We start from the raw sequence: 16061 nt of genomic DNA, 5'->3' as shown, positions 1-16061 counted from the left end.
ATTTTGCCAAGAACTTTGGCCCAGATTCTGAAAGGTTCTTAGGTGCCTGAGTGCCATTGAGTTCAATGGTTGTTGAGCACGTAAATGCCTTTGAGGATCTGGGCCTTTGTGTTTCTGAAAATAGCCAGGTACCTGCTTGCTGTTATTAATACAAGTGTCAAATCTGCCTGCTTCCAGGCCCAATACTTTCAGGGATGTCACAATCCAATTTGTGATATTATAGTTCCCTATCACGAAATCACGTCTCAGGAATGGTGAAGCCATTGAGCAGAAAGCTGAAATTTACAAATACCTTCCCCATCAGCAAGGACAGGCAAGGGAAATATGCAGAGAGGACAGGGGAATTTAAAAGACACCATCTGGGCTTATGTGTTTTGCTTCCCCCCACCCCCGTCAATGTTATAATACATTTGACTCAGTGTACTAACCAGTGAGAAATTTGAGACAGAAATCTCTTTCGTGATCCAGTCATTCTTGCCTTCACCTCACACACACTGATTGGTTTTTGTAGGGTTGCTCATCACAGAGTAGCCTGCCTGCTGCTATTTTTTTAAACTGCTTTGAAGCACATAACTAAACAGAGAAACAAGTGTTGTCCAAAGAACTGCCTGGACTGTGCAAACAGACACAGTGAAAACAATTGATTTAAGATGAAAAGAGCCTACAGAGACTGAGATACTATGGTTGATGGCAATTGTAATAATCATGAGGAGGACAATATAAATACACAGACAGCTATGTATGGATTTTACCATGATGTCATCTAGTGGGTAAATTCAATTGGAATATCAGCTCTTGTTCAGGCTGTGGGAGACGGTATTCTTTGGAGCAACATTTTGATCCAAATTATCCAGAACTGGCTTTGCCCTACTTTTGCTTTCTGTAATTCGGTAACCCCAGAAGTACGAAAACCCAAACCAAAGGAACTCGACTGACATTCAAAAAATTGTTTCTATACGATCTGGAGTTTCCTGCTTTGCTAACGTTTGCTGTGGTTCAAAATGTGACCATTTCTTCTACATTGTAAAGGTCAGATTCTTGTGAACAAATAGGCATGATTATTCTCTTGTACAGTGATTCATCCCCTCCCGCGCTTCCCCTCCAAAATATAATGCCTCCTCCTATTCAGATCAGAAACATCCCTCACACTTTCAGTCCCTGAGGCTCTATCCTCCTGTCCAGCACATAACTCCCATTCATGTTGAAGGTGAAGAGAAAAAGCTCACATTCCAAATCAGCAAAGGCCAGCACCAAGCCTATATACCACTCAGGTCCCACTGAGATAACAGGCATTGGTGAGGTGTAGGACTTTGAGCTGGCCCGTATTTTCCACTGAATGCATCCGATGAAGTGAGCTGTAGCTCACAAAAGCTTATGCTCAAATAAATTTGTTAGTCTCTAAGATGCCACAAGTACTCCTTTTCTTTTTTCTCTGAAGGGGGGTGATTGTAATGCAATGGATTGGTTACATTAGTCATCCAATCCGGGAAAAGAAACCAGACCATGTGGCTGATGTAACACAGCACAATTTATGGGTGTTCACACTGAATTGTTAGTGAAGAATTATTTGTTGAAGACGTGCGGAATAATTCAAAATAATGAACCAATCAGAGACTTGTCTAATGTGTTCAAACTCACCAAAAAAAGGCAGGGTGGGGAGAGGTAATGGTCAAACAATGGTTGCTTCAGTGTCCAGGTAGCTAAATGAGATGGGGCATAACTAGTTGACTGTACGAAGAGATTGTACATGGATTCAGCAGCCATTCATCCATTCAGGCTGCCTTTGATTAACAAAGCCATGTGACATGGTAATAAACGTTTGATTAGCAGCTTACTATTTGTATTACAGTAGCACCTAGAGATCAGAGCTTTATTATGCCAGGTGCTGTATGTACACATAATAAGATATAATCCCCATCCTGAAGAGCTCACACCCTAAATATGGAAGACATACTAAGTGTGGGAGAAAGGAAGTATAATCCCATTTTAGAGATGGGGGTCTGAAGCACAGAGAGACTACATGATTTGCTCAAAGTCACACAGGAAGTTTGTAGCAGAGCCAGGAATTGAACCTAGACCTCCTGAGTTACTCTCTGGTGCCTTAGCAAGAGGACCAGCATTCCCCTCTGTGATCAGTCAGTCCCTCCCCCCGAGGGCGACAAGCTGTAGACAAAACTAGATTTTATTCCTCTACCAAAAACCACACTTTGTTTTCCAGAACCTTCTGGCAAATTGTGGATTGCAGCCTGCTTTCCCCTGATGACAGTTAGAAAGCAAGGCAATGAAGGGTGCTGAGAATTATCGGGCCAGATTCTGACCTCAGTCACACCAATGGGAATCCAGAATAACCACACTGCAGTCAGAGGGTTCTAGATTTCCCCCAGTGTGACTGAGATTAGAATCTGGCCCTTGATGTCTAGGCTCCCCCATGCTGCAAGGTGATTGTCATGGATAGTCCCCTGCTCCTATGCAAAAATCCCACGGAAGTGTTTGCATGCCTATGTGGAGCTGCTTGCGGGATTAGGGCCTTGGTATGGTAGCCCACAACCAAGTGGGGTCATAACAATGTTTAGTCCTGGACTAGTCTGTAACAAACTCCATTGTCATCTGTTTCCATGGAGGTAAAAGAATCACTTGCAATAGCCCAATGGGCAATTAAGAAGTAAGTTTATTACACTGACATCAGGAACCCAGCTGCCTCTGGGCTCGGTTGCTTAGCAATCCCATGAGCTCAGTGGGGTGCAACAAACCCTCAGTATGGCCAGGTCTACACTAAAAAGTGAGATCGTTCCAGCTACGTCGTGCAGGGGTGTGAAAAATCCACACCCCTGAGCATCACGTCATGCTGAACTGATCTCCAGCAAAGACAGCGCTCAGTCCAGGGAAGAATTCTGCCATCAACCTAGCGACTGCCTCTCTGGGAGGTGGATTAATTACAGTGATGGGAGAACCCTCCCGTTGCTGTAGTGAGTGTCTACACTGAAGCAGCTGCAGCTGTGCCCCTGTAGCAGCTTAAGTGTAGACAGAGCTTAAGTGGCTCCCTTATTGGTCAGAAGAGCCATCGGTTAAGCCCTGTAGCAACAGCAGCCCAGTGGCTGCTCAATGTGTTCCATGCCTGCAGCTGTGCCAGACCTGCTCCCTGTCCAGCCTGCTCCAGCCCTAGGCCTTGTCTCCCTCTGAACTCCTGACTCCGATCATTGGCTTGCCGCCCAACCATGCCTTCGCTTCTGCACTCTGCTCCTGCTCTGATAGCACGGCCTACATCTCAGTATGTCACAGACACATTTCACAACCTTCCTTCCACATACCTTATTGGGCTAGTAAAACAAAGACAAGAAGTTATTACTGGTTATATCAATTCCCCCAAGTAAACCAAAATGTTGTGCCAAAAGCATTGTGGTGATCTAGAAGGTTTGAGGCATATGACTCTGCCATGCTGGGATATATATAGAATAAGCTATCCTTTTCTCCTAGTAATTATCATTGGCCAGATTCTCCACTCACTCACACCAGTGTAAATCAGGAGTAACTGTACTGCAGTCAATGACTTTATACTGGTGCCAAACTGGTGTAAGTGGGAGAAGAACTAGTTCTCTTGTCTTCATATTGTTAACACTAGCTTGTATATTGTCCAAAAATTTTATTAAAACAAGGATGTTTAAAATAAGTATCTCAAGGCAATGGGAGGCATTTCTGGTGAGGTTGTATCAATAAGTATATTGATTTCTATCTGCCTAGCTAAGGTTTTGGTTGCTGTCTCAGCCTTCCTGGGGAAAAAACTCTCTCTCAAAGCCATACATATCTGCAGCACTTCCATCCAGCTGGCCCGTCTCTGGGACAGATCTATTTGAGTTTCTAAATAATGTAAGGAGGTGTGATCCATTCAAACTATAGAATGCCTTTCTTAAAGGCATTTTGGCTTCTTTACATACATTACGATAGTCAATCATTCCTTTTCAGAAGTAGCATAAATTTGTTCAGCCAGTGTAAACTGTCCAAACTCTGAAACCAATGGTTGGACTTGACTCAAGCCAGCTCTCTCTGCCTTAGCAGAATCATCTGTCATAACTATATAAGACAAAGAAAGGCTTATTTTGGTCTACAGCAAGCATTTGCTTTTTACTCACCGTCAAAAATGTGCATTTATCTTTCACTAGAGGTGGACCCAAGACATGAAGTTCCAGATCTGGACCAGAACTTTCCTCAAGTTCAGTGGTGTTCAGACCTTGGAGATTCCAGTTCAGGTCCTTTATGGAGATCGGATTAATCCATGCAGTCTGAATCTGAATTTTCTCAAAGTTTGAAGAGGATTGTGTGGTGTACTGAGGACTGCGTTGGAAATGCAAGCTATCACTTTAAGAGTGAGGGGAGGGAGGAGGGAAGAGTTCCTGGTCCTGTTTGCAGGCTAGATGGCTCTGTAGGGAAGCCTGTGACCTAGAAGATGCAGCAGTCAGTCTGCACTGCAGATAGCCAGCCTAGAGGAAGGTGGGGTGAGTTGTGCCTCCCTGTTTTAGGGAGCAGCTTGCTTTGTCTGTCTCTTTGATTTTGGTTCTCGTGTGTTATTGTTCTGAATTCTAAGAAATTATGCAGTGTTACATTGCGACCTTCCAGCAAGAGTATTTTGTTTTCATCTACCTTCTCTGTGTGTATGCCGTGAACATAACAGATTGCATCTGGGGTTCTGGTTCGGGTGCATCGCTGCTTTTAAACACTTTGAGTAAGACAAAGGCAATTTAGGCAAAATCTTGCAACATATTTCCTGTAGTAACTTGGAAGTGGAAGAAAAGTTCTGACACCTACAACACAAGTTAAATGTGGCCAGTTCAAGGCGGATGTGACTTTCCATTGGCTCCTAGATAGATACACCGCTACTGGACACAATAAACCTTAGGAACAGTACTGGATTTCCTGCTTGCTGAAAATCCAATTTGCTGTACCGACTGGTTTGTAGAAGGATATACAAGGCTGCCTTTAACTGTTGTTTATAAGCTGCCAATTTCTTACCTGTAAACTGACTTTAAATGCTGTTTTTAAAATGTTGTTTATGATCTGCCTGTGTTTTACTTGCAAACCAACAGGTCATCTAGGTAGACAATAAATATCTGAGGGCCTCTTGAAATACCCCATTCCCTACATTAATAAAAGCAGCCAGTGTAGTAGTCTGTCCAAAATGAAACACATTCATATAACCCAGTGGTTTTCAAACCGGCTCTGCACTCCCATTAGCTGGGAGCAACTCCGCTGTGTCACGGGCATCAACAATTTTCTTCAACTGGGTCGCCAGAAAAAAAGTTTGAAACCCACGGATTTCATCCAGATTTGGATCGAAAAGCTGTTTTCAACCCATTCCCGCTTTTGACTGCGAGTGCAGCAGGCAACAGCTTTTGAAAATATTTTAGCCCCATGCAGCCAAACAATTCACCTATCAGTTATTGGGGCAGGGGATACTTGTCTTTAACAGCTCTGTAGTTCACACACGTTCAGAATGGCCCAATCTCTTCATTAATAGCAGACAAGACTAGTGTAGCAAAAGGGTGACCTTTTTCTAATGAGGCCACTTAACTGGCTTTGTAACTCATCTTATTCAGCAACATTTTTTTGTTAATAGTGTTTTGGTAGCGCCTAGAGGCCTCAGCTGAGATTGGGATCTCATTGTGCCAGGCGCTGTACAAACATGGAGTAAGAGACAACCCCTGCCCTAAAGAGCTTATAGGAGGAGAAGAAGGAGAGGAGAAGAAACAGAGCAGATGTGATTTGCCCAAGGTCACAGTGCACTAGTTGAATTATGACTCGCCCTCTTGACTCCTAAACCAGTATGCTACCTGCTAGGCTAAACTGACCAATAGGGTGAGTTTTGATGCTGGTTCCAGTTCAGCAGCAATGTCTATCGGTCTGCAAAACACATCTGTGTTCAAACAGAATCTCACCGAACTGATGTTTTGAGCCAGGGGTGAAAGTAATACGAAACACTTACTGGTACGGGGGCCCGGCTCTGGGCCCTCAGAAGGGGCGGGGCCTCAGGTGGAAAGGGCGGGGCTCAGGGTCCGCCTCCCCCAGCCAGCCCATCTGCATTGCCTGTCCTGCACCGCCTGGGGGCTCCGGTGGCGATTTAAAAGGGCCCGGAGCTCTGGCCGCTGTCGTGGTAGCAGCGGTGGCCGGGAGCCCTGGGCCATTTTAAATCGCCGGCCCCGGGGCAGCTGCCGTCGGCAGCCTGAGGGGGGCAAAAGGGGCAACGATGTTAAAGCACTGCCGCGGCAATGCTTTAAGGAGGGTCCTTTGGGGCAGCAGCGCTGTAAGAAGGGTCCCTACCGGCAGGGCCGCCGCCGGGGGCGGCAAAAGGGGCAGCGATGGCTGCGTACAGGCCGGTCCCAGCTTCTTACCAATACGCCGTATCAGCCTGTATCGGCCCACTTTCACCTCTGTTTTGAGCCCACATTGAGTTCCCTGGGACATGCAGCAGACCCTGCAATAGGACTGGGGAGCTGTTCCTAGGTTTTTTTCCTTGCATAGGCAAAACGATGTCTGGGTTGTTGGATGAGGGCACAAGTTGTTGGTGTAACTAGTCTCGGGTGCGCACCTGGACAGCGTTATACAGCTAGCCTGTTTTGCCTTGACATTGTGTTAGCCAGGACTGACGAAGCGCTCCAGCATGGGCCCAGTCTTTCTCCCGTTAAAGCAGTGGTAGAAGACCCAGTGGTTTCACTGGATTCAACATCAGACTCCATACATCCTAGGGTTCACTAGAAAAAGATTCCCCAGCTCCACTACACTGCTTAGTCTGTATGGGGGCTGCTTTTGCATGCCACAATAGGCTCATTAATCAATTTTGCTTGTTTACTTGCATTCACCCTCTCCGTTGTTAGACGAGAGAGGCCAGCAAAATCATCAGACATTAAGTGTTTTGTAGCTCCACTGTCCAAAAGAATCTGAGCTTCTCAGTCAGATTATTGATCCGATTATTGATCCCTTAAAATCTCAAATCTTCAGTGGCATGAGCAATATTACCGAGGTGAAAAGTGAATAAAGTTTCCATGGGCAATTTTGATGGAGTGCATGGACTCTAACCTTGGCCTGAGCAGGAAGGGATTGATTAACAAATTGTCCTGAATCCAGGACATTTATTAAGACAACCACGCAACACCTGCCACCGTGGTGGACAGAGGACCTTCCAGTGGTAATCAATAAGCAGTGGAAGGGCTGGTAATTAAAAGGTGGAGGCAAGTGTAACTATGGGCAGTTTCAGGCAGAGAAAACTGGAACTCCACTCAGTGGGAAGGATGCGGGTAGACTAATCCCAGTCTATAAACTCTTTGTATGCATAGTGGGTGTTCCATATATCACGGGCTGGGTAAGAACATGAAAGGGCTCCATGCTTATCAAACTAAACTGGCTCTTTATTACGAAAACTATTTACAGCCGTGCTGTAACAACTACAGTGAATGTTCTAGCCACGTGAAGGGAGACAGAGTTGCTGTGCCGCCTGCAATTGGTGCCCCACGGTCCATGCAGGTTGCTACGGTGGGTAAGGAAGGGACCATTCAGGGATCTCTGGCTGTTCGCTGTTTAGCACAAGGCCTCTATGTTTATTTGACTGTTGGCTGCTTGGTGAAAAGCCTAGAGGAGACTAGAGTGGCCTCTTACTGTTCCTCAAACCTCCCCTCCCCCCTGTGTCTTCACTCGTTAGGCCCGGGCGGTAGTTGTGTGATATGTGGCTCCATCCAATGCCTGAATCTGGAGTGAGAGTCTCGGTTTCCCTTCTTCCAGTGGGAGGTAAGATGTATGTGCAAAGCCTTAGAAATGAGCGTGAATGGCTTCCATTCTGTGAGAAGAGAGAGGGAGCCGGTGAAGGGACTTAGGTAGGCGGTCCGGGAAGCAGATGAAGTGAGCTGCTCAATATTCAGTTGATTGAAGGGGGAGAGGTGGGAAGCCGGGCATGGGGGGAATGTTTAGAAAGAGGGCGGTTCTGTTGGTGCAGGTTAAAGAGAACCACGGTTCTCACAGAGGGACTGGAGAGGATGGGGCAGGTTTTAGAAGTGTTATCAGGCAGAATTTGGCAAGATCCTGGATCCAGAGAAAGAAAGAAAGGGAGGAGTCAAAGATAAGCCTGAGTCTGAGTCATGAGAAAGGGACTGGAGTTGTCCCTGGTGAAAGGGGAAAGTGTAGAAGAGGAAAAATGAGACAATCCACTTAATCCAGGGCTCGTTTAAGGCTGTGGTGTGACATTCACAAGTAGGTACGTTGAAGAGACTGGAAGAGCTGGGGTGGGGAGAGAGATCCAACAGTCACGGACACAGAGGTGATGAGAGAGACCATGGGAGGTCATGAGGAGAGAGGTGGAGAAGGAGAGATCTAAGGACAGATCTGTGGGGAAACATCAGCACAGAAGGGGATGGGCAGAGGAGCAAGAGGACTTGCTGAAAGAGCAGTCAAGGTGGTAGGAGGCGGCCCAGGAAAGGACAGAGTCAAAGAAACCCAATGGCAATTTCAATCAGCGCAAGATAAAAAGGAAGGTCATGGAACAGACAGTAGATAGGGATGAAAAAGAGCTACTGACCTGGATAGCTAAGCCCATCCCCCTTGTGAGAGCAGCACACAGGCTCCTGACAGAGGACATGTCAAATGTGCCACTGATAGCTTGCAAGATCTTAGCCAAAAGGCCATCTGGAAAGCTTCATCTCCTACAGGAGAGAGCTTGGGTCAGAGACAATGAAGGGAAGGGTGCTCTGGGATAAACTGTCCGCGAAGGTAGCGTATGCCAGTCACCACTGAAGCGTTAGAGAGGGAACTGACAGTGCATTAGATGTACGGGCACAAGGCCAAATTCTCATCATCTTACTCCCTGGAGTAGGCCTATTGACCTCAGTGGAGGCAGCAGGGTCTACTAGACTTGGGAGATCTGAACTTTTCCCCAGCTTAGGCAAGTGACTTTGTCTCTCTGTGCCTGGGTTTCCCCATCAGTAAAATGACGGTAATGATATTTACCTGCCTGTGTTACGTGCTTTGTGATTTTTGCATGAAAATAACTAAGTATTAATCCATGCGGAAGAATCGCTTCATTGTCCAGCACTTCTCTCAAGCATCAGAATCCCCTTACATTTAATTTTAGTATTGTTTACATTTAAGGGCCTGATTCTCTGCTGGCTAGTCATTGATGCAATGGGGGAATTTTGTGTGGGTGAGGAGTGCAGGACTGGGTGGGTCCTAGCAGAACATTCTGCATTGCCCCTTGAAACTCCTTCCTTAGAGATCGCTAAACGATATCAGCCAAACAGTCATTCAAAAGAGTATTTTATTGTGCAGCTGAGGGTCCTGTCATGCCATTAATAGAATTCGCTGCTCACTCCAGTGAGGGGTTTTACTTGATACTGATGCCACGATCCAGGCCAGCGTTTCCCTACAGCCTTCATCTGTGACTCCTGGCAGGCCAGATGCTGTGCTGTTTTGCCCTCCTGTGTGTCCGCTTCATGAGGCCGGAGCGGCAGCTGTATGATTATTAAGCTGGGTGATGTCAGCAACTAATACTTTGCACTTATTGCTGCTTCCCTGCAGTGAGTGCAGCTGAGTGAGGGTCAGATCAGATTTTAAAGCAGGAACTCCAGGCAAGAAGGATGCAGTAGAGAGTACAGATATGCTAGCAGGATTACAGTTCTTGGCAATCGCCCCCTTTAATGAATACTCTGGCTTCCTAAGCTACTAGATGAATAGGCTTAGTGCTTCAGCCCTCGGGTCTTGCACAACAGATGCAGAGTCAGTCTAAACACTGCCTGTCTCTCTTCCATTCCCCCCGCCTCCCCAAGCTGGAGACATTGAGCCTTGTATGTTGGCCCAGCTATATCTGCCTTGACTTTGTTTTGGCTGTCAGTGTTTTGCCTGACGAGATACAGTATTTAAATTCTGCAAGCAATGCTTCGAAAGGAAAAAAAAAAAAGACTTAGACTCAGATCCTCCCGTAGCAATATTCTTGAACAACATTCCTCCGCTACGGCACTGCACCATAAAATACTACACTGCAGTACGACACCGTAAAACTTCAACACTGGGCATAATGACTGGTGTTTTATGGCTCTTTGTGGGTGTAACTTTGAATTATTGTCTGCTGTAAAATCCTGCAGTCTGTTTAATGGGATTCATTCTAATGAAATGTGCTGGCTCTTTCTCCCCCATGTTTCTCCCGTGCCCATGTTTATACTTCCCTGGGGTTTTCTCTATGCACAAGTGAATATGGAGATGGATCCTGCGCACTGAAATTCAGACCCAAAGCTGAAAGCTGTGCAGATCCAGCATGCTTAGTTCACCCCAGCTGTGAAATTTGGATCCAGGTTTGAATTCTGACCCTCTTCCCCAAATTCAGGTAGGTTTGGATACGGAGTTTTGGATCAGACCATCTCTAGCTGCATGGGCCTGATCCCACAAGCCTCTCTTAGCCTTGCTCCTGCACCTTGCTCTGCACAGCTGGACTTCATTGACTTCAGTGGGGCTTGAAAGACAGGGATCTGCCTAAGCAGAACAAAATGTGTCGAACTCCCATTGAGTTCACTAGTGGTTTGCAGAATTGGGCCCTATATAGAGTATATAACTTCTGCTATGTTTTCCATCCCCAGCCACAGACTGTATTTCTAGACTAAATGATGTTTACAAAGACTGAGGAATAAAAGCAAAGTCCTGGTTAGACAGTGGAGTTTGTTGTGCATCTCTGGCTCCATAACACACTGTCAGTTTAGCCTCACAAAATGTCAGGGGCCTTAGCAGACAGCAGACTACTAGCAACCTTAAAGGTGTGGTACACAGAAAAGAAAACCGTAAGTTATCAATTCGTACGCTTCCATTTCTTTTGGTGATGATGTCAATTGCCAATGTTACATTGTCTGTCAATCTTAGTTTTGCTTTTATTCCCTAAAATCTGTGAAGTTTTATTCTGGAAAAAACAGATGCAAAATGTGTCTTAAGTTTAACATTTGCCTTTAACCTGTAATTTGCTCAAACCTACCCTTGGCTGCCAGGTTATAGCTGCTTGGTGAGGGCTCAGCATCAGGACTAGAGCTGGATGAATGGCTGCAAAAGAATTCAAACATGCATGTGAAATCTGACTTGTGATTTGATCCATCCATGCTGTCTCCTTTTCTGCAGACTTTCACAGGACAGTCTTCTATTTGCACTAATATTTAAGGATGAGCTTTTTTGTGTGCAGATATGGGTATTTGTGTCAGAAATACTTGCCAACCATTTTCTATATAAATGCAATTACTTGGCATGTCAAGAGAATAAATGTGATACAAAGACCAATTATAGTGTTCAGCCACCAAAAACACTGAACACCATGTAACTGAATGTATCCTCAGCAACCTTCATACCATCCTCCATCTCTTATCGTTTTTATAAGGGGATCAAAAGAGAGGATAGCTAGCCCATGAAATAATAATATTGGAGCTCAACAGATATGAAAAGAAGGAGGCATAGGGTTGCTGGAAAGTGAAATACAAGCCTTCAGTCCTGCTGTAAGGTCTGGGTGGGCAGATTTCCCCACTGACATAACTGGGACTCCATGCAAGTGCAGGGGGTCTGCTCCTCCAGACCTTCTGCAGGATTAGGGCCTAAGGCTCTGTTTGGCAAACAGATGTAAGAAAGTGTGTCAACATGGGGGAAAAGGGGTGGGTGGAATGGAGAAATTGTTGCTTGTAAAACGAACATGCAAGCTGCAGGGATAAATAAAGTGAACTAAAATAATATAGGTTTCAGAGTAGCAGCCGTGTTAGTCTGTATTCGCAAAAAGAACAGGAGTACTTGTGGCACCTTAGAGACTAACAAATTTATTTGAGCATAAGCTTTCGTGAGCTACAGCTCACTTCATCGGATGCATTCAGAGTGCTCAAAAGGCCAGTCCTGCAATCTGCATGGGAGCAAAATTCTTGTGGCAGTGTCTGATCTGCATGAACTGCAGTGCCAGGCATTGAATCAGTGTTGTCAGCTCTTGGATGTGATTGCTAGTCTCATTTTTTGGGGGTGCTTTTCTTAAAGCTCCGGCTCCTGGAGTCATGTGAATATGTGAGACTCTCAGCTTCCATTAAAAAAAAAAAAAGAAAAGAAAAAGGTATGTTTCTAACCTCCAGAGCTTCAGAAAAAAAGCTTGAAAATGAGACCTGAGTGTACCCCAAAGGTTCAAAAACCAGAAGGCAAGTAAAAGGAACCCAAAGTTATTGTCTTTGTAAAATCTCATTATTTTTGAGGGCCTGAGTCATGATTTTCCGGTTGGCAATGCTGCGTGTATTCTTTACAAGAGAATCAAAAGCAATTGTTTGACATGAAACACATCCAGCATTTAATATGTTTAGAGCTTTGGGTGTTTGCACTAATTTCCTGATCCTTCAGAGAAACAGGAAGTTCTAAATGAAAAAATGTGGAACCTATGGAGCAGAGAAAAGCCATTAGAAGTTTCATTCATTACTGAATACACATCTTAGGGCAAAGTGGTCATTTATCTGATTTCATACATGCCTCTCTGATTTAGTATTTGTAGCAATTGTGATATCAACTTAAAGTAAATTCATGTGATCCTCCATTAACTTGCATTGCAGGATTGATTAATTTCTAGCATTTTTAAAGAAGTTTCTGTTCTCCAACATTTATATATGAAAATAGGTCAGAACAATGATATTTTAAAAATGGCATCATATTCCCATGGAACCTTGTTCTGGAGCAGATACTCAAGTAGTTTGGAGAAAAGTGTATTTGTATGTATGGGAACTCCAGGAAGCATTAAGAGGGTGTCTGAGGATAAATAATAATAATCTCACATTTATATAATATCTTTCCTCTCAGTTGCTATATGGAGAGTACCAATGAAATGCAGCCACTTCTGGGGTGGAGCCTGACAACCACTTCACAGTACAACGCAAACAAGGAGGTAGGTGGGGAAATGAGGTAAAACATCTACACTTAAAAAAAGAGCCACTGGTTTACGACGTCTGTACAGAACAGACGGTGCCTCTGGGAGGGATCTATGAAGGGACTTTGGCATTAAAACACTAAGCGTCATGATGCCTAACTTTTAGGCACGGTCCCCAAAGCTGAGTTAGGTGTCCAGGCTCCTTATACAATGAATGGGGAGAGAAGCGCCTTAGAATGGGACCCACAAAAGCCAGGACGCTAGGCGAGGAGCCACCTAAGTGCCCCATGGGAGATGCCCATGAGAGCGGTACGTTCTAAGCCTTGCCCCCCTCTTGGAAACAGGTGCCTAAATCCAGGCTGCAGGGAGATGCCTATCCCTGCTAGCGCGCCACGAACGGGAACTGGCCGCCTGGAGTCAGGCAGCTTAGGTGGGAGACCCCTGTTCAAATCCTTTCTCCCCCTCTGCCATGGATGAATGCTTTAACCACTGGACTGAAAGTTATACCGTGGGTGGCGGCAGCTTCTCCTCTGGCAGGATTTTGAATGGGTTCCGATCCCATAGGCGGCCCCTGAGCACGCTGACCGGATTGGACCCTGTGTGCGATTTAGGCGTTTGTATTCCCCTGGGTTTTGAATTGCTCTGGGGTTAGGTGGAGACAGGTGTCTGGATGCCTAGAGAGAGGCAGTGCACGGGCCCCCAGACAGAAATGCAGGGTGCTGAGGAGCTGAGCGCGTGCAGCCGCCTATAGGGTTTGGTGGGAGTTCAGTGGCCAAAGCTGGGGCGTAGGCCCCTAAAGCCCAGACTTAAGTGCTGACGTACCTTTGTGGCTCTGGGTCTGGGTTTTCAAGTATAATCAGCAAGGTACTGGGACCCTGATCCTGCACTGAGCTCTGTGGGTGGATCCCCAGTGCAGTCCATGGGCGGGGAACAACTGACTGGGCTGGGGCCCAACTTCTGGTTTTGCCTGCGAAAAAAAGACACATTTTGCCCTTTTAAAGGGAGTTCCAAGACCAGTCTAGCCTCAGTGGAAAGAGCCCCCCTGTCTAGTGAGCTCCCAGCCAGGCTAGGGAAGGTGCTGTAAGGAACTGGGGTGCCCCATTGGTGCCACTGATGGACTCCCTCCGGGGAGTGGGGGAGGAGTTGTTGAAGGGGCAGGAGGTCAGACCGGGTTAACAGACTTGTCGAGCGAATCCTTCCAGCCCCTTGCGCAGAGGGTAGGGTGACCCGACAGCAAGTGTGAAAAATCGGGACGGGGGTGGGGGGCAATAGGCGCCTATATAAGACAAAGCCCCAAAGATCGGGACTGTCCCTATACATTTGGGACATCCGGTCACCCAGCAGAGGGAGGGGAGCGAGCAAGGGCCGCAGCCCCAGCCTGGGGAATTCCTGAGCGGGAGGGCCCCCCCCCCCCGCCACTTCTAAGGGCCCCCCCCCACCGCTTCTCCATGCACAGAAGGTACCTCCGGCAGGTGGCTCCTGGGTCCAGCTCGAGGCTGCAGGGCCTGCCTCTGAGCAGCAGGGGCTGCTGCTCCTCCCTCCCCGGGCTGGGGCTGCCGCTGGCCCCGGGGCACCCGTGCCGCAGGCTTGGCTGCCGCGCTGCCCCGCGAGCCCAGACCCTGGCCCAGCTGCTGCCGCAGCCGGGTGAGCTCGTGCAGCTGCCTGCAGGCGGCTCCGGCCCGGCCCGGCCGGTGACAGCTGCCTGCTCCCCGCCTCCATTGGCTGGCGAGCCGCCCTAACGTCAAGGCGGCGCCCAGCCCCCGTGCAGAGGCTCGGCGCGGCTGCCGGCGCAGGGGGAGAGGATGCTGCTGCGGGCAGGGGCTGCCTCCCGGCCCTCCAGCAGCGGCGGCGGCGGCGGCAGCAGCATCCTCAGCCCTGGCGATGCAGGCACCACCCCCCGCCCCTGGTGAGCCGCAGTGCTCCAGGAGGGGCCCCCGCTAGCCCCAGCCCAGCCCGTGCGTTCCGCTCCGCTCCGCTCCGCTCCGCTCCGGCGAGGAAGGGATGGGAGTGAGGGCAGCTGCTCCTGTCCCCTGCTCAGCAGCAGCAGGCGAGTCAACGCGGCAGCCGCCGCACTGAAGGAGCAGGGGGCACAGCCAGGGCGGTTGACTGAGGGCACTGTGAGGCTGCCCCCCCCCCGCTTGCATTGCCAGCTCTTGCATTCCCCCCCAGCCCAGCAGCACCTCCCAGCCCCTGGATCCCCTCTGCAAGGCGCAGCCATGGGGGCGCTGACCAGCAGGCAGAACGCCGGGGTGGAAGAGGTGGACATCCCTTCTAATTCAGTCTACAGATATCCTCCGAAATCCGGTAAGGCTTAAAGAGCGGGGAGGTATGGGAAGCAGTGTGACTGACCTGTGCACGCTCAGGAGGTAACTCCAACCTCAACTAGTGTCGCAATCATTTCACCCTGTGGGGCGAGGGAAAAGGGCTGGTCCGGTCCTTTTGCGGGGTGGGAGGCGATGCAGTAGTTTCTGAAGTTGATCAGTTTTCGTGGAGTTTGTTTCAGGAAGAATGAGCTTCCAGGCAAAGGTTCTCAAAGGTCTGGACTGCTCTAAATCCTCTTTTCCCTTGCTTGCCTGCTGATACTCTGTAAGGCTGCAATATTTTTACATGGGGCCTGAATTATATTGGTGACATTCATGGCACTGTGCTCATTGGTAAAGAAATGACTTTCTCTTCTGTTTGTTTTATTAATTGTATCTAATGTGGCTACAGCTATAGGGCTAAATCCAGAGACTTAACTGAGTTTTGCTCAGTCCTTGGTCTGACAAAATTCCCTTTGAAGTCCCTAGTAAAAACTGAATTGGGACCGCAGCATCCCACAATGAATTGCTACATACCCATCTTTGTGTGTGCATGGATGGAATACACATTAACCGTAAGTGCGGTGTCTTATGTCTGTTCACACAGGTTGGAATGCTTGGCTCGTGTGCTACTTGCATTTAGAAAAATGAAATGGATAAATGCTGGGTGGGGGGTTATAAAATTCTGGTCTGTTACACAAAGCTGTGTCATCAGCCGTTCTTGCTAGCGTTGTGCATTATTTGTGTGGCACGGAAAAGAACGGGTTACGAATATTCAATGGTGAGGAAAGAACTTTGGGTTCTGACAGGAACTTCAGTAAGTACAGGTTCAATTCCAGTCTGCCAGCTTAATGATTCTCTTTTAAATAGCAGATTGC

General features: G+C 47.5%; 2 protein-coding genes across 5 annotated transcripts in view; one reads left to right on the top strand and one right to left on the bottom strand.

The window, feature by feature from the left end:
- Positions 1-9241: 9241 nt before the first annotated feature.
- LOC119567623 (cuticlin 2) lies at positions 9242-14637 on the bottom strand. Its single transcript, XM_037914276.2, has 4 exons — positions 14347-14637; positions 13706-13850; positions 10988-11052; positions 9242-9482 (listed from the first exon to the last, which is right to left on the bottom strand). The coding sequence occupies exons 1-4, from the start codon at positions 14600-14602 to the stop codon at positions 9463-9465; spliced, it is 486 nt and encodes a 161-aa protein (XP_037770204.1). The 5' UTR covers positions 14603-14637; the 3' UTR covers positions 9242-9462.
- The window catches only part of RNF157 (ring finger protein 157), a 77491-nt gene continuing 76033 nt past the window's right edge, over positions 14604-16061 (top strand). For all 4 annotated transcript variants that reach the window (XM_007072538.4, XM_037914275.2, XM_027834756.3 and 1 more), the window contains exon 1: positions 14604-15187. In XM_007072538.4, coding sequence (XP_007072600.2) covers positions 15100-15187 — 88 coding nt within the window. In that variant the 5' untranslated portion in view covers positions 14604-15099. The remainder of the gene's footprint in view (positions 15188-16061) is intronic.

The sequence above is a fragment of the Chelonia mydas genome, chromosome 14, assembly GCF_015237465.2.
Source record: "Chelonia mydas isolate rCheMyd1 chromosome 14, rCheMyd1.pri.v2, whole genome shotgun sequence".
NCBI classification, from domain to species: domain Eukaryota; kingdom Metazoa; phylum Chordata; order Testudines; family Cheloniidae; genus Chelonia; species Chelonia mydas.
Note: the sequence above shows the minus strand (reverse complement) of the source record. Positions and strands in the feature narration are given on the sequence as shown.